Raw genomic sequence first — 25,546 nt, forward strand, 5'->3', positions numbered from 1 at the left:
CATTACTTAATGAGTATTTTGAATATATATTTTATACTAATTTACGTTAATTTAAGTGTATTTATTTATATATTTTCATGTTAACACAACTTACCGACGGTTTTATTTCTAGTTCTTAGTTCGGCATTTTCAGACGCCTCCTCATCTCACATTAACTATTTCCAAAGGTCGAAAACGAGATTAATCGAGTATTCATGAGCATTTTACTACATTCAAGGTACAGAAGAGGAGTCAAACCACCACCAGACTCCATAAAAGTTCCCTGGTAATGCCCGAAACACCGACGAAAGCCTTGTCAAATACGTGTGCTGGGGAGCTGAAAGATAGGATGGGTAGATGTGAGACGGAAGAGATGAACGAAGGGAAGAGAGTGACAGAAGGGAGAGAAGAGGATGAAAGAAGGAAGAGGAGAAAATGAAAAGAAAGGAATGGGAGAGAATGAGAGAGGAAAGTGGGAGAAATGGGGGAGGAAAGGGTAGAGTGACGGGAGTGACGGCTGAATTAAAAATACTGACCTTAGTTTCTAGTTTTACCTAATCTAGTATACAGTCCAGTCTCCATCGGAAATAAACCCTTTCTTCTGGTCCTTCAATTCTGTTTTCTTTTTCAGGAGCAGCACTTAGGGATCTTTTTTCTTTTCGTAGTTACTTTTTAACCGTTTTCCGTTACTGTCAAAAATATTCCTGGCCAAACTTTTTCGGTTATTTGTGGTTATCAACAAGAGAAGACAAACATTATATAAGTACAGTCACCCGTGGTTCAGATTCTCACCACCAAACATCCAACCACAAGAGCGGTGACGTAAAACACTTATATATAACACTTCTAAAACTTATCTAATATATTTCCTCTACTCTACGGCGAAGTAAACACCGCGGTCTTACGTAACTGCCATTCATTAAACCACAAAAAAGAGGAGGAGAAAGAAGTAATTTGAAAGGAGTGAGGGAAGGAGGGAGAAAGATGAAAGCAAGTGTTACATATGGATGGGATGGAAAGGCAATTAATTTCCTGAAGTTAAAAGGTTTCTTATTCCTATTTTCGTTTTATTGACTCGTCGCAGAAAGAGTAATATGAGTCCTCCCCTTCTTTACTTCTGTCTCACCATGGCCTTGGCGACGCTCCATATTCCAATAACGTAAAAATATATTTAAAAAAAACGCCTCCTCTAGCTTATTCAAATGACGCTAAAAACTGGTTCTTCTGGATCATAATAGAAAGACTAGTACGAGCCCCGCCATTTCTACCTCACCATGGCCTTGACGACGCTCCATATTCCAATAACTTAAAAATATAAAAAAACGCCTCCTCTAGCTTATTCAAACGATGCTAAAAACTGTTTATTCTGGATTATAATAGAAAGACTAGTACGAATCCGGCCACTTCTGTCTCAAAGCTGCCTTAACCGTAACACATATTCCAAAAACTTTAAAAAAAAACGCCTCCTCTCTATCTTATTCAAATGACGCTAAAAACTGTTTCTTCTGGCTTATAATAGAAAGACTAGTACGAGCCCGCCACTTCTACCTCAAAGCTGCCTTAACCGAGACCCATATTCCAAAAACTTAAATAAAAAACGCCACCTCTAGCTTCTTCAAATGATGTTAAAAACTGGTTCTTCTGGATTATGATAAAGACTAGTACGAACCCCGCCACTGCTACCTCAGAGCTGCCTTAACCGAGACCCATATTCCAAAAACTAGAAAAAATATATAAAAAAAACGCCTTCTCCCTACGGTATTCAAATGATGCTGAAAACTGTTCTCTGTGGATTATTCAAGTGAGTAAAAAGTTCTATCTCTGTTTACTCAGCGCTATGCCTAGGTTATATTTAGGCATCATCAAGGAAGGGAGGAGCTCGTCGCCACACTAGTGCCATCTTACTGAACTTTTCATAACTAGACACTGAACAGTTATGCCCGAGTGATATTTCATGAGATCCTGGCTGGTTTTCTTGTTAGTGGCCACGAGAGGGCTATATTAAAAGGGGAATCGATATAAAGTAGAAAGGCGGTTTTTTTTTCGGTAAGTAGTGCTATTTTCCCTTCATTCAAGCCCTAAAGATATCCAGAAAATGTTATAAGGATCTCGGTTTTACTTCATCTCCAGGCAGCAGTTAAAAGAACGATGATGATAACCAACATAGCGAAAGGGAAAGTTTTCTCTGGGTACACACACACACACACACACACACACACACACACACACACACACACACACACTTTCCTTTTTCCCTTTTACTCTCCTCGCCTGATCCTGAGACTCGGCCAATCTACTCTGCCCTATTTAATTCCTGGGGCGCTGGGCCATCCGTCTCCCCTCAGTCAGCGTCGGCTCAGCGTGTTCCCTCGGCGGGCCAACACTCCAGCCACTTATCCGCCTCTCCATTTATTAATCCAGCAGCTCTCCGTCCCTTGCTCTCCTTCCGCTCCACACAAGCTAACGCGGGAATTTAATTGCTTGTCAGCGGGAGAGAGAGATCTTCGTCACTGTCTGCACACCCGCACTCCCACACCCACACATCCACACACTGCAGATCCTCCCTTAACACCGCACTGCACCCACACAGATCCCTCCCACAGGCAACGAACAGGAAAGGTAAAAATACAGATGATCAAATTTCTCTTCCTTTGCTTTCAGATGTGAGTCGTTAGGGCAGAGGGACGCCGAGGCTCAGCGCTATACTCAGCACCCTGCGAAGCCCGACTCAGCACGACTCGCCGCCCGGGAAACCAGTGACTGTGAGATATATTTCACGAGCAGCCTTTGGTGTCGGGGAATTTGGTTACGGTCATCATTCCGGGCGGAGATATTATTCCGGAAGGGAACGGGAAGAGTACGGGGCGTAGGCTGGGACGGGACGGGATGGTACTGTGTAATTTGAGGACAGATATTGATGGCGGTCCACTGTCTTTGCCGGGGAGAGAGGGGAGGGTTGTAGCAAAAGAGAGAAGAGGAAGGTAGTAGGTGAGAGGAGACAAAGGGGCAGAAGTAAGGGAAAGGGAAGGGGCAGGAGGATGAGGATTGGAAGAGGTAGCGGTTGGAGGAGAGGAAAAAGGAAGAGGTAAGGGAAGAGGTTGGAGAAATGAGAGAAGGAAGGAGAGAGGTAAGGGACGAGAAAGGAGAAAGGAGGTGAGTTAAAAATATCATAGAGGAAGAGGAAGGGCAAGATGAAAGGAAGGGGAAGGGAAGGGAATCGGAGAAAGGAGAGGGGAAGGGTATGAATAGGAGGAGACAGGAGAGAATGGGAGAGGGAAGGGAGGGAATGAGAGAAGGAAAGAGAGAGAATGGGAGAGGGAAGGGAGGGAATGCAAGAAAGAAAGAGAGAAAATGGGAGAGGGAAGGGGAAAGAATGGAAGAAAGAAAAAGAGAGAATGAAGAGGGGAAAGAATAGGATAAGGAAGGAGAAAATGGGAGCAGGAAGGGGAAAGAAGGGAGACGGAAGAGGAGAAGGAAGGGAAGAGAATGAAAAAAAGGAAGGGGAGAAAAAAGAGGGAGGGGAAGAGAATAGAACAGGAAAGGAATAGAAGAGGGGAAATGAGAGAATGAAGAGGGGGAGAGAAAAGGATAAGGAAGGAGAGAATGGGAGCAGGAAGGAGAAAGAATGGGAGACGGAAGGGGAGAGAATGAAAGAAAGGAAGGGGAGAAAAAGAGGAAGAGGAAGAGAATAGTACAGGAAAGGGAAGGAAAGGGAGAGGGGAAAGAGGCGAGTGAGAGAGTGACGTCTGGATTAATGAACATATCGACCTGTCAGCGTAAGGAGCCAGAGAGGTAACGCTCCGCTCTTGTCCCCTGCAGAGGCCACAGCGGGAGGGGCCGGACGCCGCGGACACACACGCTGGCCGAGGATGTGAGTCCCGACGCCGCACACACGCCCTCCACGCCACCCCTCCACGCCACGCCACCCCCGCGCCGCCCCCGATGCACGTCCCCACTGGTCATCGCCCCGCCGTCCGCGTCTCCCCCAGCCATGAATGAGCCATGCCGGTGACTGGGGGGGCGCCTCTGGGTGCGGGCGTGGGCACGGGCGAGGGCGTGGGCGTGGGTGTACCAGGATGAGCAGGGCCGCCCAATGACGGGAGTGGGCGTCGGGCGCGGCTCCAGGGCGGCGCTGCTGGTGTTGGTGGGCGTGATTCTGGTGGGCGGGGCGACGGCAGGCTGTCCAAGGGAGTGTGTGTGCAAGTGGAAGGTGAGTGCCACCCCCCACCCCACCCCACCTCGCCCCCCCACCCCCCCTGTCTCCCCTCACATCCCCCCCTAAGAAGCAACACCTGCTTCGTTTCCCCTCATAATGATGCTCTCCTTAGCCTTCTCCTCCTCCTCCTCTTCCCCCTCCTCCTCCTTCTGTTATCTCCCCTCTCGTTTACTACTGCTGTTTACTCCTCCTCCCTCCTCTCTCCCCCTCGCTTCTCTCCCCTCATAATTACAGTTCCCCGATCTCCTCTCCCCTCAATATAATCCCATCCCTCCCTGCTCTCTCTCCCTCTCCCTCTCCCCCTCCTTCTCCCCTTGCATCTGAACTCCCACCTTTCCCCTCGCTTAATGATCTTTCTTCCTCTCCCCTCATCTCATAATGTTTTCCTCCCCTAATGACCTTTAACCACACACTTTTTCGTGTTCTCCCCCTCACCCCTTCCCTCCCCTCTCCCTTCATCCCTTCCTCTCCCCTCCGTCTCTCATGACACCGAACGATCTCTCTTCGTACCTATGCTCTCTTTCTCTTTACGTATTAGTTTGTTTTTTTAACCTCCTTCCACAGTGACCTACAGTCTATCTCACTTCCTCTCTCTCTTTTCTTCCTCTCATCGCCTCCTTTCCTTTACCCTTGTTTTTTCCTCCTCTTCCTCTTGTTTCCTCTTCCTTCCTTCCTCGTAAAATCAGTCCTATCTCCCTTATTATCCGTTCTTATGATTCCTACTTATTTTTATTCTCTCCTTGCTTCCTTTCCTGTCCCTTCTATCCCGTTAGTAAACCTGTCCCCTCTTTGCTTGTTACTGTTTTTCCCTCTCCTTTCCTTCCTACACTTCTCTCCCTCCCCTTCCTACATTTCTCTCCCCACTACTTCCTACATCTCTCCCTTCTCTTCCTACATCTGTCCTCCTTCCACTTCCTATACCTCTCTCTCGTACACTTTCTTACACCTCTCCCCCTCCCTACCACTTGCAGCACCTCTCTCTCCCTCTCACTTTTTCAGTAACCCGCCAATAATCAAAGCTTTATTCTCCTTGCCTTTCATCACTCCTCCCCTTACCCCTTTCTTCTCCCCTCCCTTTGACCTACTTTATACCCTTTTCAGTGCTGCCTCTCTAAGCAAGTTCAGCCTCTCTCACTTTCCATGCCTCTTCTTTTCCTTTCCTCGTCTCTCCTCTATTAATTTTCCCTTTTCTTCACTCACTCCCATTCCTTTACCATCTTCTTTCGTGTCTTCCCTCCTTATAACTTTTCCCTCTTCACACCTCATTACTCATACATCCATTCCCCATCTTGTCTTCTCTCGTCATTACTCCACCCACTCAACCTCCCTCGCTCCCCTTACCTCTCCCATTTCCATTTCTCATTAGTCCAGCGTCTCTACCCCCCCCCCTCCTCCTCCCACGCCACTTCTCTACCCCATCCAGAATCCCCTTCTACTCACTCCTCCCTCGCTGTTTTCCCTTATAACTTTTTCTTCCTCTACTTTCGTCTTCAAGGTCCTAATTTGACACTCTCCTCTCCCTTTCTTTTTTTCTTCCCGCTCTCAGTTTCCTCGTCACTTATCTCGCCTTTAAACACTTGACACACACGAATACACACACACATACGAGTACACACACATGAATACGTACACATGAATACGCACACACGAATCCCCCCCAGCACACACATAGGTATACAGAGGCGCACGTGCGTTTCTCTCGCCTACAATAAGCCACTCGTGAGTCCGGGAAAACTAATTAATTATTTCATTAGTTCCTTAAAAGCGGCGGCATTATTAAGGAAGACGGATGGGAGGGAGAGCAATGAACGTGAAAATCTGCCGAGTTTAAGCGGTCTAAAGTGCTAATTAATTGTGTGTGCGTGTGTGTGTGTGTGTGTGTGTGTGTGTGTGTGTGTGTCACCGAAAGAGAAAGAGATAGAAATTAAATCAAGGGAAAAGATAGAACACTACACACACACACACACACACACACACACACACACACACACACACACACACACACACATACACACACACACGCACATACTTATTATCCAAAAGCAATAGCACCACGACCCGAGATGTGGCCCAGAGCGCTAATGTTTTCTTCTGTTTCGCGTTGTATTGCAGGGCGGGAAGCAGACGGTGGAGTGCATCAACAAGGGGCTGAAGACCATCCCGCCAGGCATCGACCACGGCACGCAGGTCCTGGACATCACCGGGAACTCGCTCATCATCCTCTCCCATGAAAAGTTCAAGGTGAGGGTGGGGATGGAGGGAGGGAGGGGATGTAATGGTTGCGAGACAAGCTCTGCGGGACGAGGCTGACGACGATACCGACTGAATGCTCGTATGAATTGCTTGTTAACGCTGCAAATTACAGGTGTGTGTTATCAGAGTTCACAATGGTGACACTTAAGCATCTCCTTTGAAAGTCTAGGTTAACATGGTCTAGGTTAATGCAGTTGAGAGACCGGCAAGAGAGAGATTCTAATACTGTCTTTGTCTGGCGGGACAGGTGATGGGGCTGACCAACCTGCAGAGAATCTACGTGTCCAGGTGCCAACTACGACAGCTGGACGACGTGGCCTTCCGGGGCTTGACCAACCTGGTGGAGCTGGACCTGAGCTACAATGAGCTGCCCCTCGTGCCCGCCGCCGCCCTTGAGCACGTCCCAGGCCTCATGCGCCTCCAGATGTCCCACAACCCCATCAAGGTGATCAAGAACGGCGCCTTCCACACCCTCAAGTACCTCACCACGCTGGAGATGACCTCGTGTACCATTCAAACCCTTGAGTCACGGGCCTTCGAGGGCCTCGACCAGCTGGAATGGCTCAAACTGGACGACAACCACCTCAAGTCTGTGCCGCACCAGCTGTTGCTTCCCCAGTCCCTCCACGGCATCGACATCCACAACAACCCCTGGAACTGTGACTGCAACCTGCACGGGCTGCGAACGTGGCTGGTCAAGTACAACGTGCCATCCTCCATCGAGCCGCGCTGCTCCACGCCTCAGCGTCTCGAGGGCCAGGTCATCAAGGGCATTAAACCAGACGACCTCGCTTGCCCACCAGAGGTCAGCCCGAGCTCCCTCCTCATTGATGTCATGGAGGGCAGGAATGTATCTTTTGAGTGCCATGTGAAGGCCGTGCCCAGCGCTCGAATATACTGGAAATTTAATGAACAGTCGCTGGACAACATCTCCTTTGTATACGACGAGAGTTCGTCCTTCTACATCTTCGAGGAGACCGGGACCAACGAGGAACGCGTGAGTCACCTCAGGATCGAGTGGGTGACGGATACGCACGCAGGTGTGTTCCAGTGTCTGGCTGAGAACCAGGCTGGCCTGGTGGTCACCAACTTCACGCTACGCATAAGCCATCCCCCGGTGATAGAGGAGCCCCAAGAGGCAGTCATAGATCACCTCCTGTACATTGGCATCGCCCTTGTCGCCCTCATCGTGCTGGTGATCATCCTCCTGTGTGTCTTGATTATCCGGTGCTGCCGCCGTCGCTCAGCCGCCAGAGAAAAGATCACCGGATCGCCAGGAGTCTCTGGCAACGGGCGGCCAAAGGACACCCCGCCTCCCGCCACCAACAACATGCCAAAGTATATCCAGATGGGCACGCCGGCACCTAAAGTCAACGGCATTTCCAACGATCCTCCACCGATCTCAGTGATCGATACGTCACCCTTCCGCTCAGAGCCGTCCGGCACCCAACAGACTAACCCAGACCTAATATCTGATGCGGCTGACGACCGAGGAAAGCCCGGAAAGAAGCGAGTGAGCATCATGGGAGTGGAGGAAGTGGATTCCTGCGGGACGAGGACCACCAGAAAACTGGACGACATAATCGAGGAGTTTGAAGAAGGTTACGACCCCAACTACGACCACATGCCGCCCCAGAACGATACAGAGAACCAATCAAGTCGAGGTAACCCGTTTTGCACGCTGCCGAGACGGAGGGAACCACCCGAGGTGGCCAACCCTTACCCCCTGACGGAGATCCCGCCCCCGGAGGAAGTGAATCAAAACTCTCGGTTCTACGACAGAGACGGGTTCCCCGTGGACTACGGCCTCCCGCGCAATGGCACCGGCACCAGCACTGGCACGTGGAAGGAGGGAGGGACGGGCAACGGCCGCTCCTCCAGCTACAACCCGCTGCCGACGGAAGAAATCCCGCTCTACGCCACCGTCAGACGCAACAGGCACAGCATGGCGGGGCGCACGGACCTCATGCATGACCAAAAGTACCCTGAGGAATACCACCTCCACGACCCGCACGACCCTCACATGCACCCCCCCGACGGCCGGTATCCCCAAGCGTACGGCCTCGCCCCTGAAAAGTTTGCGCAGCACAGCAGCACTCCATGCGAGTTCTGCCCGCCGCCTGTCCACCAGGAGTACCCCAACACCGAGCCCGGGGGCCGCATCGGCGGCGATGGATGCAGCTTCGATAACCTGCTGTCGTCGTGCAGTGGCGGGAGTCAGTGCTGCTACACGGAGCAGAGCGGCCGCCTGTACGACAATTCATTACCTGAAAACTACCGCCCCCTGGACCCGAAACCCCCGCCCCCGGAGGGCTGGGGCGACAACGACGAGGAGACTGTCAACATGGGCACGTGGTGCGAGCATCCGGAGTCCCCCGGCACACGGGTTCTCTATTCTCCCGACGACACGTACAGCGAGCAGCAGCAGCCGCCGCCGCCGCCGCCACAGGGCACCCAGGTGTGAAGGGACACCGCGACTAGTCACCACAGCACTCATCGTTCAGCCACGTGTGCTGATTAGGCGTCCTACTCCTGTCCGGTGATAACACGTGTCCTGTCTACTCTTCCTATATAAAGCTCGCGCCAAAGAAACAAATCATTCTCTGCCGAGGTGAGCACGTAATGATCACTCTCTGGCTTCGGAACGTGATCAAACGTGTCCCATCTACTAACATATGTGAGTTTCCTCTCCAAAGAGACGGTGGTGGGTTTACTCAGGCTTCGGTGTGTGTGATTTGTGATAACAGAGTGAATCAAACTGCAAACTGCATCATCCACCTCTATAAATGTTTCCTCGAAAAGGAGAACTCAAGTGTCTTGGGGAGGCTTTCGCAGCAGTGTCTGAAGCCGTAATGCACAGGGTTCGTATTATTAAACAAAGATACAATAGGATAATTTACATAGTCATGACACCAAAGATGACGCAACCGTACCCAAAGGTAATGACTCAGACAAGTGATGAGCGAAAACGTGAACACTGGGAGTGACAAAAAAATAAAGTGAAAGGGAACGAAACATTCAAGGACCGAGAATGCTGCAGAGCGATATTGGATATATACTCAAAAATAGATAAACGATAGAATGAACGTCCATGAGAGAAAAAAGGAAGCAGATTGTATCGGGGCGATCGTAAACTGGATAACTATTGGTGCAGCAGCGAGAGGACGTAAAGACCAAAGAGAGAGAGCGACAAAGTTTGATCAAAATATATGAAAACAGAGCTGGCAGAAAAGACCGAAGTGATGGCAGAGAACTGGAGGGAGTCCTGTTCTGCAGCAGGGCACGCAGCACCATTTACAGGCTCATCGTTTCTATATCATATATCAGTGTACAGAATAATCTATTTTGTATGAATTTTCCTGTAGGTAAAAAAAGAAAGTTTTGTATATAACATAATATATCAGGAGAAAAAATATGAGCAGGAGAAGACTGCGTTGTTCGTCTTCACTCCAATATTCCGCCGACGGCCTCTCGGAGTCGTGTTTCGTGTGTCACTTCGTTTCCATTATGAGTTTTCTATGTTTTTGTTCGTTGTGTGTGTACCATTGGCGGCGGACGCGGTGGGAGTCGTCGCCGCCGCCTGACACACGCCATAGCTGATCACAGAAGCGAGAGAAAGAGAGGAAGAGCCTGCAGGAAGAGCGGCAGATGGCAGTGTTCAGGGACGATGAAATCTATTCCCATAATAAAAATATATCTCTGAATAAAAAAAAAATCACGAACGAGAAAAAGTAACGTTCTCCATCCCTGCGCGGCTTCTTTCAGCGCAGGTAAATTGATGGAGACCAGGCAGGTGAGGCGACAGGTGTGGGTGGCCTAGACATATAATATACATGCGAGTATCGAGGCACCTGCGCCCCGATCACCTGTGCCGCCGAGAACAGGTGTGGGTGTCAGAGGGGCTGCTGAACTCTGACTAAACGACTGAACACTGTCAAAGAGCGCTCTCTCTCTCTCTCTCTCTCTCTCTCTCTCTCTCTCTCTCTCTCTCTCTCTCTCTCTCTCTCTCTCTCTCTCTCTCTCTCTTCTATTTTCTATTTTCTCTTCTTCTCTTCTTCCTATTCTCTTTCTACACCCAAATTTATCTTCGTCTGTTTACACGTACCTGTCTTTTTTCGGTCCAAGTCTTTCAATCGATCAGTATAATTCTCTCTCTCTCTCTCTCTCTCTCTCTCTCTCTCTCTCTCTCTCTCTCGATCTCTCTCTCAGTCCCACGTACTCTACCCCCTCCTTCCTTCCTCCTCCCAGACCCCTTCTTAGCATCTCGTTCACTTCGTCGCCTCCTCATGTCACTTCTGAGTATGTAAACAGAGGGTCCCACGAGCCCAAAGTTTTACAAATAAAATAGATTGATATTCCCTCGTTTTCTTCGCCTCTCGTCCATTAATTAACTTGGGAGTGAAAAAAAAAAGTGAATCATGCATATTTATATCGTTCGCCTCTCCTCATGCAGGGCCAAATCAATATCTTCACTTCATTATACAGTTTTAAAGATGAACTCCGGAGCGAATTACATTTTTTGAGAGCTTTATCGTTAGTCACAGGAGCACACACACACACACACACACACACACACACACACACACACACACACACACACACACACACACACACACACACACACACACATGACCAATACTAGCTATACTTTCCCCTTTCCCTTTTTAATTTCTTCCCTTCTCCATCATTCAATCCTCTTTTCCTTCCCACACACACACATAGACAGACACAAACAAACACATATAAGCCAGAAAATCACCCCGATCAACATTTTAAACACTGACATTCCCATACGCATGTTTTTTTCTTTTATGGATATTTCACAAGAGGCACACAACGATAAAATGTTGAGCTGCTTCACACAAACCTGTCATGTTTATTCTGCACAGGTGTTTCGAGAGAGAGAGAGAGAGAGAGAGAGAGAGAGAGAGAGAGAGAGAGAGAGAGAGAGAGAGAGAGAGAGAGAATTATAGTGATCGATTGAAAGACTTGGACCGAAAAAAAGAAAGGTACGTATAAGCAGACGAAGATAAATTTGGGTGTAGAAAGAGAATAGGAAGAAGAGAAGAAGAGAAAATAGAAAATAGAAGAGAGAGAGAGAGAGAGAGAGAGAGAGAGAGAGAGAGAGAGAGAGTCTACATGAAGTCGACGGGAATAGAACCATACAAGGGAGCGGAACAAAGTGTTAGTCTGGTTGCTCTGTCCAAACGGGTCGCCAGTCCAATACATTTCCCTGGACTTTTACTTTTCTGGCCAATCCTTCATAAAAGATTCAGACAGCCTCGAACGTCGATACAGATTAATAATTTTTAAGCAAGAAATAGATAGAGGATGTGAGGTGTACGGGCGCAGGTACACACACACACACACACACACTGATATGTTTGTGCGTATGATAGATAAACAAAGACATGCAGACAGACAGACAGACAAGAGAGAGAGAGAGAGAGAGAGAGAGAGAGAGAGAGAGAGAGAGAGAGAGAGAGAGAGAGAGAGAGAGAGAGAGAGAGAGAGAGAGAGAGAGAGAGAGAGAGAGAGAGAGAGAGAGAGAGAGAGAGAGAGAGAAATTTGCCACTTTATCTCAGGAAAAAAAGTTAAAAGGTTCTACATCATAAATTCAGCCCATCAAGAGTAGAAGCGGAAGCAGCGACAGGAGCATCATCATCATCATCATCAGCAGCAGCAGCAGCAGCAACAACAACAACAGCAGCATCAAGCTCTCGCCAAAAAAAAAAAATAGTGCAATCAGATATCCTTGCACCTTAACAGCTGAGCCTCTCCCTGACAATAATCTGGTTATTTCCTTCAAAATCCTGGAATGTCTTCACTTTTACTCCTCTATACTCGTTCTCTATTTTACTCTAGTCTTGCCTTGTTTTGTTCCCTCTTCTCCTCGCTTTTGTCTTCTCTCCTCTTCTGCCATTTTCCCCTCCTCTGCTCTCCTCAACCCAAATATAATCTCCCTTTCAACAGGTTTTCCATGTCTTTCTTTAAGACAAAAAAAAACGACTGGCCCATTAAAGACAAAGTACCGCCTCTAATCTAACAACCGTAATCCACAAACCATCTTCCCTTTCAATGGTTTACACACACAAAAAAATCATTACTCTAACTCATCCCCTATAGAAAAACATTTAGCACCATCTTCCACAACGATATAAGGCATAAAACAAAACTAGAAACAGCAAAACCAAGGACCATAACACACACACAAAAAAACACGCCCCAACTAGAAAAAAAATTATCTCCTTACCCCATAACGATATAAAGCACAAAACAACAAGAAAAAACAACAGCATAACCAAGGAGCAAAACACACACACACACAAAAAAAGACCCCCACTAAGCGTACTTATTCGCCAAGCTTACTCCGCGAAGCCAAGACCTGAAAAAAAAGGCCTTCAGGGTTTATTCCGGCGGTGCTTCATAAAGGCTTCTGAACCGCCTCGCCGATTCATTCCCCGACTCGATCCACTTCTCGGTGATTCGCTCGGGCACGTTTTTGCCTCCCGCCTCGTATTCAATCGCCCCGCCAGGGAAAAACCGCCGCCAGACTTGAAACTTTTTGCTGCGATCGGAAATTACTGACCACAAAAGGAACAGAGAAAGGGGAGGAGGCAAAGAGGGAGCGAGGAGAGAGATGAGGGAAAGGGAAGAAGGAATTGAACAAGGGCAAGAAAGGGGGAAGAGAGGAAAGTGCAGAAATAGAGGGAAAAAAGAACGAGTAGGGAAAAGGAAGGGAGAAGTAAACAAAAGGAAGAAAGAAGTAGGAGGGGAGGAATAGGACGAAAAGAAAAGGAGAAAGGTGGAGGAAGAGAAGGGAAAACGAGAGAAAAGAGAGAGAGGGCAACATAGGAAAAAATAACTGACCACAAAAGGAGAAGAGAAAGAGGAGGAGTAATAGGGGAGAGAAGAGGGAAGCGGACGTAAAGGGAAGAGAAGGATGAACAACAGGAAAAAAGGAAGAAGAGAGGAAAGTGCAGAAATAGAAGGAAAGAAGAACGAAAGGAAAAAGGGAAGGGAAAGGTAAACAAGAGGAAGACGGGAGAGAGAAGAGAGAAACATGTGTAGGGAAAGGGGAAAATGAGAAAGTGGAGGAAAAGAGAGAGGTAAAACACAGATAAAAAAAAAATCTATCCACAAAAGAAGGAGAAAGAGGAAGAGGAGGAAAAGAGGTGAGAGGAAAGAGGGAAAGGGAGGAGTGATGAACAATAGAAAGAATAAAAGAAGAGAAATGAGGAAAATGAGAAAAAAGAGATAAATAAGAGGAATAAAGAGAGAAGTGAAGAAAATGGATTTAGGAAAAAAGAGGAGAAAAAGGGAAAGGAGGTCTGCATGTGAAAGAAAGGGATAATAGAGAAGGAATAAACAAAGAAATGGAAAAAAAGAAGATAATAAGGGAAAGAAGCGAAAATGCAAGAAAAGAGAAGAGGAGAAAGAGGGGAGGAAAGGGGAGGTGATAAGTGAACAAGAACAAAAAAGAGGGAAGGAGGTAAAAAATAAAAGATGATAGGAGAAAGAAGAGAGAACAGAGAAGAGAGATGAACAAGAAGAAGAAATGAGGAAGAGAGGAGAAAGAAGATGAAAGAGAAGAAAACGGAGGAAAAAGGGAAAAAGAGGATACAGAGGAAAAGGGGAAGAATGGATATTGGATAAAGGACAACGAATATGAAAACAAGGATAACAACTTAAAGACGATGAAAAAAAAATAGAAGAAAAATATGAGAAAAAGGGAAAAAAAGGAAAGGAGGAAAAGTTAAGAGAAGAGAAAGTGAAGAAAAAGGGAGAGAGGAGCAAAGATATGAGAAAAGACGAGAGCTGTGGGGAGAGAAGGGAGGGGAGAAAAGAAATGAGAGAAGATAATAGGAGAGGAAAGAAGGGTCGAGAGAACAGGGAAGAATGTTACTAAAGGAGAGGAAAAGATGTGATAAGGGAGGAGCCGGGAGGAATAAAAAAATAGGAAGAGGAGAAAGAGGAGCACGAGCTGAAGATACCGAAGAAGGAACAAAGGAGAGGAGAAAAGAGAGGAAGAGAAACGAGAAAGTACAAGACAAATGAAGAAAAGATGGTGGGAAGGAAAAGGAGTGGAGAGGAGAGGAGAAAATAAGAAAAAGAGGAGAGACGAAAGATGAGAGGTGAGGAGAGGAGAAAAGAGAGAAGTGAATAAGTGAGTGAAGAGAGAAGGGAGATGTAGAAGATAAACAGAGGCGATGTAAAAATGAACACGAAATTACTTTTTAACGTGAATACAATCGAAAAGAAGATGAAAAAGAAAATAATACAAAGAAACTATATGGCCTTACTTCCAAACACACCTCAATACATAAAACTCGTTAATACATACACGTTTAAACAGAAATAACAGAGATCGAGAGAGAAAAACAAAAGTGAGATCAGAGAATTACTATCCATAAAAACAATTACAGCATCTAACGCTACAAATAACAATCATTCCTCGGCCCAAAATATGCAATACACAGCACACAGAGGAATAAAATGAAACCATAAAGAAGAGGGAGAGAGGGAGAGCAAACAAAGCAAAAAAAAAGGCCTCCAAAACATTCCGCCTATAATAATTTCAAGCAAACAAACGGACAATAAAAGCAGGAAGGCAAAGGGGCGGAATTTATAGAACAACACTAATAATAAAAGCGAGGAGAGCGTGGAATGAAGGCAGCGGTGTGAACGAGGAATGGCCGGCCAGGGAAGAGAGGACTGAGGGAAGGGAAGAAAGGTGGGAAAGGGAGAAGGAAAGAAGGGGAGTGGGAGTGGGAGAAGGAGAGGGTGGGGAGAGAGAGGGAAGGAAGAGAAAGAGAGAATGAAGGGAAGAAATGAGGGAAATGAAAGTGAGGTTAGAGGGAATGAGGTCGTGAAATGCAGAATGAAATTAAGGTAGAAAAGAGAAGGTAAAGCAACAAGGAACAAGGAAAGGGAAAAAATGAAGATAGGTGGAGAAGTTAAGAAGAAGAAAATGAGGTAAAAAAAATGACGGGAAGGATTCTTGTGAATTTGAAGGAAGTGTATCAGGAGAAAAAGTACAAGAAAGGGGGAAGGAAAAGAAATGCAAGCTAAAAAGAATTACATGAAAGATAGAAAGAGAAATACAAGTAAAAGGAAAGGGGTAAGTAAAGTTATTGAGTGTGTGTGTGTGTGTGTGTGTGTGTGTGTGTGTGTGTGTGTAGAAGTAGGCAGAAACGCACCCAGGGAAAATACAACGACGTGGCTTAAAAGAAGTACATAACAATTAGAGTCTGGACGATAAAAGTATTTAAATATATTACAAGGGGAAGGAGGACGGAGCAGAAGAATCAGGAGAGAGGAAGAGGCGACGCAACGACTCCTCCGACTCCTCCTTTTTCTCCTCCTATTCTTTCTCCTTCTCCTGTTCTACCTCTTTCCACTCTTGTCTCTCCTATTCATGTTCCTTCTTATATCCTACAATTCTTTCTATTTTTATTCTTCTCTACAATATCTACTTCTGTTTCTTCTCCTCTTCCACTTCTTACTTCTTTAAATTTTACTGTTTCTCCTCCACATGGTCCGCTCCTCCTCCTCCTCCTCCTCCTCTTCCTCCTCCTCCAATTCTTCCTCCTATTACTGTTCCTCTCCTACAATTTCTGCTTCTGCTTCTCCTCTTCCTCCTCCTCCTCTTTCTATTCCTTCTATTTCTACTACTCATTATGGTTAGCTCCTCCTCCTCCTCCTCCTCCTCCTCCTCCTCCTCCTCCTCCTCCTCCTCCTCTTCCTCTTCCTCTTCCTCTTCCTCCTCCTCCTCCTCCTCCTCCTCCAAACACAGCCCCTACATAAACTACCCAGAGAGAAAACAGTAGCGGGAAGGGGCCAAAAGAATTATGGTGTTTGTTAAGCCAAAAGAGCGTCGACAATGTAAAGAAAAAAAAAAGAAATAAATATATAAGAAGGGAACAAGCGGCTCTTCCTGCACGGCTACTATGAAGGGGACAACTTTTTGTTTTTATATGTATGGTTTTCGACAGTAACGTTTTGTACTGCTGTTACTTTCCTTACGATAACACAAGAGCCAACGAGCCTTAAGTAACACCACAAAACTAGCAACTCCACCACTATCATCAACACTATAAGTATCACCATCAACACCCATCACTACGACCATCACTACCACTCAGAGCATCACCATTATAACCACCACGAGCTCCATCACCATCCACCATCACAACAACCACTAACACTATCACCATCACGACCACTAATTCCACTGTAACCACCACCACCACCACCCCAATCACTATAACCTCCATCACTAACACCATCATCACCATTGCTACTATTAAACCTCATCACCACCACCATCACCAGCACTAAGTGACATCAAGGAAGGGTTTTCAGCACCGATCTTCCTCATCAGGCAAGATTCCAGCAGCCTCAAGACCTCCAGGCAGTCACGGCTAGTTCCAGCGTCTCCTCCTCTTGCTCCGCGTCATTATCTTCCTACTCTCTCTCTCTCTCTCTCTCTCTCTCTCTCTCTCTCTCTCTCTCTCTCTCTCTCTCTCTCTCTCTCTCTCTCTCTCTTCTTCCTCCTCCGGTTCTTCTTCCTCTTCTTCTTCTTCTTCCTCCTCTTGATTATCTTCCTTCTCTTCGTGCTACTTCTCTCTCTCTCTCTCTCTCTCTCTCTCTGCTCTTCTTCCTCTTCTTCGTCTTCTTGATTATCTTCCACCTCTTTGTACTACTTCTCTTGCCTCCTCTTCTTCCTTCTTCTTCTTCTTCCTTTTGGTTATCTTCCTTCTCTTCGTGCTTCTTCCTTTTTCTTTTTCTTCTTCTTTTTGGGGTTTTCTTCCTTCTCGTCTTACTGTTGGTCCTCTTTCATTCATCTGCTTCGATATATTCAAGGTCTTGTATTTACTGGATTTCGTTCCCGTCGTTATTATATTCCTTTCCGTCTTCCTTTCTCTTTTCCTCTCATGTATTTATCATATTATACGTGTTCTATTATTTTCCAACTTCTTCTATTTCTTTCTGTTTCCATCATATTATTAATCTTTGTTATTTTGCTTTCTTTTTCTCTTCCTTTTCTTCCTTTTCTTTTCTTTTTAATTTTTCTTATTTCTTCTTCTTCTTCTTCTTCTTCTTCTTCATCTTCTTCTTGGTTTTCTTTTTTTTCTTTTCCACCTCCTCTTCCACCTCCTCGAGTAAAATTTCGGAAACAAACGATTTATCAAAAAGGTGAGTTTATTTTTTTACTTGAGAGGATAAAATTAGGGATTGTAATGAGAATAACAGCAATAATAATAATAATAATAATAATAATAATAATAATAATAATAATAATAATAATAATAATAATAATAATAATAATAATAATAATAATAATAATAATAATAGTAGTAGTAGTAAAGAAAACTCTACTTAATCACCTAAAAAAAAATACCTGTAACAATTTGCTCACCTGGGGGGCAAAACTCAGGTAATTAAGGTCGTAGAGCGAAGTTTTTTAAGGCCTTCACTGCGCCTGGCATCTTCATTCTCGCCTCCTTAATGTTTACGTTACTTAGGGAAAAATATTACATTGCATATTTTTCCCTTCACTCCCAGCAACCTGTTTTCGCGTGTATAACTAAAAAAGTATAAAATACGATTCCTATTTTACCTAAGTTAACACGAGTCAGTGTTTTTTTTTTTTTTTTTTTTTTTTTTTTTACATCTAAGAAGACAGCTCAAGGGCGCAAAAAAAAAAGCCCGTTACTCACTTGTCCCGAACAGAGGTCAAAGGAGTGTCCAAAAAGAGAGGTCAATTTCGGGAGGAGAGGTGTCCTGACACCCTCCTCTTGAAAGAGTTCAAGTCGTTGGCAGGAGGAAATACAGATGAAGGAAGATTGTTCCAGAGTTTACCAGCGTGAGGGATGAAAGAGTGAAGATGCTGGTTGACTCTTGCATAAGAGGTTTGGACAGTATAGGGATGAGAATGAGTAGAAAGTCGTGTGCAGCAGGGCCGCGGGAGGAGGGGAGGCGTGCAGTTAGCAAGTTCAGAAGAGCAGTCAGCATGGAAATATCGATAGAAGATAGAAAGAGAGGCAGCATGGAGACGGAATTTGAGAGGTAGAAGACTATCAGTATGAGGAGGAGAGCTGATGAGACGAAGAGCCTTAGACTCCACTCTGTGCAAGAGAGCTGAGTGAGTGGACCCACCCCCCACACACACATGAGATGCATACTCCATACGTGGGCGGACAAGGCCCCTGTAAATGGATAGCAACTGTGCGGGGGAGAAGAACTGGCGAAGACGGTACAGAACGCCCAGCCTCGAGGAAGCTGATTTAGTAAGTGTGATGGTTTATGTGAGAAATCGTGTTTTATTTTTTATTTTACTTGACTAAAAAGTATTGAAAAATATCTAAACATTACATATGAAAACTAAAATAAAAAGAAAAGAAGGCATTTTTCGCCCCTTTTACAGGAACTAATCGACAAGAATAACGACGACAAATAATATAAAAAAAATAACAAAGAAAACTACCCAATCTCTTAATGCTTACGTTACTGAGGGAAAATATATCCTGGTATCATATTTTCCTTACACAAAGCAACCTTAATATCTAAAATATGATTCCCATCTAATCTTAGTTAAAGGGAATTTGTGGCATATCTTGAAGGAGAAATACTGATTTTTATATTATAAGACTAATTAAACAGTTGAAAAATAAGCAAAACAAAATATAAGTTATTATAAAGAGGAACAAAGACATTTTTTCTCCCTTCTTCCAGACACTAAGTAACTAAATAACTAACTACAACAACGATGGCAACAACACCAAAACCACCATCACCACCATCACCACAACCAACAACAACAAAGAAAACCACCCAAGAGCGACACACAAAACCAAAGGAAAAGCTAAGAACGTACCACCAGCCAACCCTCCTCATGCTTTCTACACCCTCATTGTCTTCAGCTCCTCAAAGGCTCCACCACACAACCTGGCCAAGCGGGGAGGCGGCCTTTGAACCCCCAGGAAGAGCTGCTGCGGGCCGAGCCATAGGCGAGGGAAGACCCGGAGGAAACAGGAAGTCACTAATGAGCAAATAACTTACCTGGCCATAATTGCTTCCTCGAGTTACCTGTCACTCTTACCTTGGGCCACGAGAGAGAGGGAGAGGGAGTGAAAGTGAGAGAGAGAGAGAGGGGGGAGGGGGAGAGTAATGAAAAGAAAGATAGTTATGAAAGGAAAGAGACGAAGAGAGAGAGAGAGAGAGAGAGAGAGAGAGAGAGAGAGACTAATGAAAGGAGAGTGAAGTACGGAAGAGGAGGCACTGAGGGAGGTAAAATAGGAGGGAAGGAAAAAAATAATTAGCGTTCTCTCTCTCTCTCTCTCTCTCTCTCTCTTTCCGACGCAAGCAAGCACGATGTAGGTCCAATATTCGCCTCCAAAATATTCGACGAGCGGAGAAAATCATTTATCGAGTGAATCTCAACTCGAGGAAACTTAATTTACTTGTCAGGCCAATATTTTTCTCTCCTGCGTTTATAGACAAGCATCGTCCACCCTCGTTCTGTTCCACTATTTTTTATTCGTCCTCCTCTGCCTCCATTTCTTCCTCTTCCTCTTCTTGTCCCGTCCTTCCATGTCCCCACCATTTCATCATTATTTTTTTAACATACAGTTGTTTGGGCTTAGGTTATCTTGCTCACTTTATCTTTGTTTGTATTCGTCCTTTCGTCCATTCTGTCTTGTCTATATCTTTTTTTTATAATATCTTCTTTGCTTGTCAACCATCGCTTCATTCCTTTTCTTTTTCATTCCTCCACTTCCTACACCTCCTCCTGTCAATCCACACTTGCCCTCCGCTTTTTTTTCTTTTTTTTTTTTTACTTTTTTCTACGTAAAGTCGCTCAGAGGTTGGTAGTTTGCATCCATTTATCCTCCCTAATCCCTTTCACTTTATTTTCTTTCTGGATAGTTTTTATTTACTCGTCCGTCTTTCTATACTTTTTTCTTTATCCTTTTTTTTCATTAATTTCTTCACTCGTCTTCCTTTAAATTGGTGTTCAGTAAGTTTTATTTATTCAGTTATTTTTTTACTCATTTGCGTTTCTTATTTCGTTCCTTAATTGTTTGTTTTCTGGCCTCTGCGTCTTAATTTTCGTTTGCCTGTGCTTGGTTGAGAGTAATTATTGTGTGTGTGTGTGCATGTGTGTGTGTGTGTGTGTGTGTGTGTGTGTGTGTGTGTGTGTGTGTGTGTGTGTCTTAATTTTCGTTTGCTTGTGCTTGGTTGTGGGTAATTAGTGTGTGTGTGTGTGTGTGTGTGTGTGTGTGTGTGTGTGTGTGTGTGTGTGTGTCTAATATATTCACTGTCATCATTTCACAAAAGGAAATTCATGAAGTCATTACGTGCCATCGACTCTACGCCTTGCCTTTCCCATGACTGATAAAATTTTACTCTTGCGAATTTCAATAATAACCAACGCCACAAAAAAAACAAAAAACAGAGAAACATCCGCATCAGGAACCACAGCAACAACGACGTAAACAACAAGACTACAACACTAGCAGCAACACTAAAATTACGTAGATAGATAGATAGAAAGATAGTTAGATTTATAGACAGAGATAGGGAGAGACGATGAAGACACTGAAAACACTGCCCCCCCCCCCCTCCAAAAAAAAATATACTAAAGGCAAATGTCAAAAGGAAATCAAACACAAAACTACCTGCATCAACACATCATCACCTGAGCTTCCGGTATCTGAACTCTTAGCCAGCCAGGTAAGGCGAGGCGCGCAGGTGAGCTTCGTGGGACCGAGACAATGAATCCCAAGTCAGTTTGAAAAGGCTCTAACAACACACGAGGTCCATCGCTTTGTTATAGGAAAAGAAGGAAGAGTAGGAGGAAAACAAGGCATAATCTGATCCGCTTTCACATGACAGTTTACAAGAAGTTTAAAATCAAGTCACTCGTGTGTTTCAGAAAAGAAAACAAAAGATGAAATTTCATGAGAGTAGCCCATCCTTCTTAAAACTAATACACTACATAAAATAAATCGATTAAACTTCACAAAATTAAACCATTATAACTTACCTACGTTTAGTCAAAGTCAAGAAAACACGAGGCATATTAACGCTGATAGAAGCTGAAGAGAGAGGTGGAGGAGGAAATCGCTTCCATTCCTTAGAATACAGGTTCCACCTTTATAAAATAGGTAACTCTCCTTAGAAAATCGGTCTCATTCCTTAGGATATCGGTCCCATTTCTTAGAAAATCGGTCACACTTCGTGTTAGTTAGCAAAAAAGTCCATCAACATTTTATGAGCTCTCACATAATTAAAGTGAGAAGGAGAGAGGTAAGGAAGCAAAAACCTGGTCAGTTCTTTACACCAGAATATCCGGAATTTAAAAGGAGACAGTTGGAGCACATTTTAGGCTCTCTGGTATTGTTACGGGACGGGGAGCAAGTTACAATCGTATACTTTTCTTCTAGCAAGACATCAAAATGGTAGAAAACATACAAAACCTATTATCCGTTGAAATTAACCTGTCAACATGCCTCAGCGGCCTTCCTCAGATGTTACTTTTTGTCTGAATACCGATGATACGTCAGTCATTGGAGAGTTTTAATTTGACTTTGTTTTCCTGTCAGACACACGTTCACCCTTCCACCAACCTTCTTTTTCCTTTGCTTTCCTTTCCTTTCCTTCGAGAGCGTCAATTTAACACTCGCCACTACGGACCCTTCCTGCCTGGCCTGCCTTCACACCTCTTAATGGAAGGAAACTGTCACCCTCAGTGGCTATTCCCCTGTGAAACACTCGTGCATTCACCATTTCCATTAAAAGTTTTACACCACTGGCCTGTTTACTGATACAATCCTTCAATAAAACCTAATAGAATGCGAACACAAGATGACATTAAAAAAAACTATTAGTCATTAATCTGTTTCTTCATCCCATTCTTTTTTTCTCTACTTTCTACCTATCATACCAAGGTTAACCGCCTAGCCTGCTTTGTTCTTTCTACACGTGTTGCTACAGTTCCCAGATTTCCCTGCTTGTACTACGTTTCGAGAGGCTACCGATATACTGACCTTGACACTTTTAACCCGTCCGCTGCGATTGGCACGGATTTCGCCTTCACTGGTAGCCTGGTAACATATGCTCCCAGGTCCTTTTGTGCCTCTGGGGTGGGTAGTGGAGTGTTTCCCATGTGGTATAGGTGTGGTGGATTTCCCCTCCCAAGATGCATGACCTCACATTTTTCTTCACTAAATTGGAGCAGCCACTTTTTGTTCCACTTCTGTATCTTGGTAATGTCTTCTTGTAGGAAATCCAGCATCCAAGGGGTTAACAGCATCCCAGATCACCTCCAAAATCACCAGGAACAAGAACACAAGAAACATCAGGAGCACAAGACTCAGGACGAACTCTAGAAATAGCAGCAACGGGATGGCATCGGGAATATCCAGGAATACACACACCGCTCGCTCCCCTTACTACTTGCTCACGTTAATATCGAGTCATTATCTCAAGGCAATCCAGGTAATCATACGCACGTGATCAAGGGAAGTGGATTAATGATTTTGATCTTAACTCATTTCCGTTCTGCATTGCCTCCATATGGCAGTTCGGTATTGTAAGCTAGAGTACATCCGCTTATCTGATAAACAACGTTGTGTTTTTCTGCTGTTTGTAATGTAGTTTTCTAATGCATATATTGTCACGTTAATTAAAAGAGAGAAAGGAGGAAACAAACAAACTAACAAACAAAGAAGGAAGGAAGGAACGAACGAAGAAAGATAGAAACAGAAAAAAGAAAGAAAAAAATGAGAGAGAGAGAGAGAGAGAGAGAGAGAGAGAGAGTGTAAGAAAGAAAAGAAAAGAAAAAATGAATGAGAGAAAATGAGAAAAAAAAATAGGGAAGTAGTTTGAGGTTCTGGAGGAAGGAACAGAAGAATGAAGGGATGACGGAGGAAGGTTTTTTGGAGAGACGGAAAGTTTTATAAGTGAAAACAGTCATAGAAATCGCAACCAGTTAGTCCATTAAGAGAGGCAGAAGCACACATGCCATACGAGCCTCTCTCTCTTTCCCTTCCACCCTTCTCTCTCTCTCTCTCTCTCTCTCTCTCTCTCTCTCTCTCTCTCTCTCTCTCTCTCTCTCTCTCTCTCAAGTTAGCTTAGTCTAATAGCACCACGAACGTTTAAAAGTCAATCCATTCCATAATAAAAATAAAAAAAGAGCTTCGTGAAATCACCCAAAGCTGAAAAATTTGCGGGTGATATTTGCTTAACGTTTAAATATTCACTTTCATGATGACGCGATGATCTTTTTCATTACAATATACCCTTCAGAATATCGTATGGTTTCAGTATTATTGCTTTTTTTTCCTTTTTTTCCGATTCTTCATAAAGACTTTTTGGCGATGTAATCATCAACACGCGGCAGCCGTCTTGTTCGTCGCCTTATCCTAATTGCGTATCTTCAGACCCTGCCCCCTCCCCCCCAAATCCCCCCCTCCCCGCGTCGCTCAGGGCTCCCTCGCAGGTCGTGAACAGTAATCACTCACACGTCGCGCCGGAATGGCTGAGCCGCCGCCGTAAAGAATATTCATTTTTTAAAACTCCCGCACCGGCAAAAAGACTCCCCACCCCCCCACCCCCTTCCCCCCAGCATAACTTTACTCGTTTTTCGTCTGGATTTGAATTTCCGTCCCTGTCTGACGCGCGCCTGTCATGTCCAGTATCTCCGTGCAGGGTATACAGGATTTTCTTTTTTGATTTCTTCGACAGGCTCACTGAAGGACATCCTGCTTAATATTATACTATGCTTTATACTGATGACAGTTTTTAGTGACACGCGCTACATTTATCTCCAAGTATGACACAAACCCCGTCCGGTACCTTCCTTCACGAGATACATAACTTTCCTTCTCTAATTAACCGACAGGCTGTTTACCATTGTTCTTTTTTTCATCATCTGTCTTTACTGTAAATAAGGATACAAGTTAAGACTTTCCTCCAAGGATGAAATCAAGTATGATGGTGTCACTTATTACTAGTTCGTAGTAGTGGTTCGTGGAAAGCACCTTGGAAACAACCTTGCTGACTAATACTGTTGGGACTGATCTCAGTAATGGTGTTACTGATACGTTTCATTATATTTCAAAATTGTATTCTAACGTGTATATTTTCAGCTTTACAGCTGCAATCACTTAATAAACCGTTTATTATTTTTATTATTATTATTTACACACACACACACACACACACACACACACACACACACACACACACACACACACACACACACACACACACACACACACACACACACACACACACACACACACACACACACACACACACACACACACACACACTCTTCAAAGGGGTCAGCGTAGTGTGTACAATAAAAGGTCGTGCCATGATTGCATCAGAATCCTTCTCATTAAAAGTGTCCGTAACAAATACTTAACACTCTGCATTATTATTGCTGCTCCAAACACTAATTACAGTGGCATTTACAACTTAATCAGTATCAGCAGTTGTTGCAACCCCGGGCTCTCCGTGCTGCAATAAAAGCTTCAATTAGACTTGTATCGCTTTTTTACTAATCAGAACTAAAGTGAACGTGACACTCTTGGCAAGTTTCGTCTGGTATTTGCATATCGAGATTTTGTTGAGCTTTGTCGTATTATAAAAGTCACGATGTTCGTGTCTCAGATCTAACCCGCTTATTAACTGTGGCAAACAAAAGAAAAAAAACTATTTATTGTTGAATAAAAAAAAGTCATCAGTGCAAAGGGCACCGTTAGTGACGTTCTCCTGAGAGGGAGAGGTGTCCTGATACCCTCCTCTTGAAAGAGTTCAAGTCGTAGGCAGGAGGAAATGCAGATGAAAGAAGATTGTTCCAGAGTTTACAAGCGTGAGGGATGAAAGAGTGAAGATGCTGGTTAACTCGTGCGTAAGGGATTTGAGCAGTAAAGGGATGAGCTTGAGTAGAAAGTCGTGTGTGGCGAGGCCGCGGGAGGGGGGAGGCATGCAGTTAGCAAGTTCAGAAGAGCAGTCAGCGTGAAAATATCTATAGAAGATGAGAGGCAACAAGGCGGCGGAATTTAAGAGGTAGAAGACTAT

General features: G+C 44.7%; 1 protein-coding gene across 1 annotated transcript in view; it reads left to right on the forward strand.

Moving 5' to 3' along the window:
* The window catches only part of LOC126981006 (uncharacterized), a 114,234-nt gene extending 103,431 nt beyond the window's left edge, over positions 1-10,803 (forward strand). Inside the window, exons 4-7 of the mRNA XM_050831558.1 lie at positions 2,641-2,741; positions 3,799-4,189; positions 6,308-6,436; positions 6,696-10,803. Of these exons, the coding sequence (XP_050687515.1) occupies positions 4,073-4,189; positions 6,308-6,436; positions 6,696-8,912 (2,463 nt within the window). The 5' untranslated portion in view covers positions 2,641-2,741; positions 3,799-4,072 and the 3' untranslated portion in view covers positions 8,913-10,803. The remainder of the gene's footprint in view (positions 1-2,640; positions 2,742-3,798; positions 4,190-6,307; positions 6,437-6,695) is intronic.
* Positions 10,804-25,546: the final 14,743 nt, after the last annotated feature.

This window comes from Eriocheir sinensis, chromosome 46 (genome assembly GCF_024679095.1).
Source record: "Eriocheir sinensis breed Jianghai 21 chromosome 46, ASM2467909v1, whole genome shotgun sequence".
Taxonomy (NCBI): Eukaryota; Metazoa; Arthropoda; class Malacostraca; order Decapoda; family Varunidae; genus Eriocheir; species Eriocheir sinensis.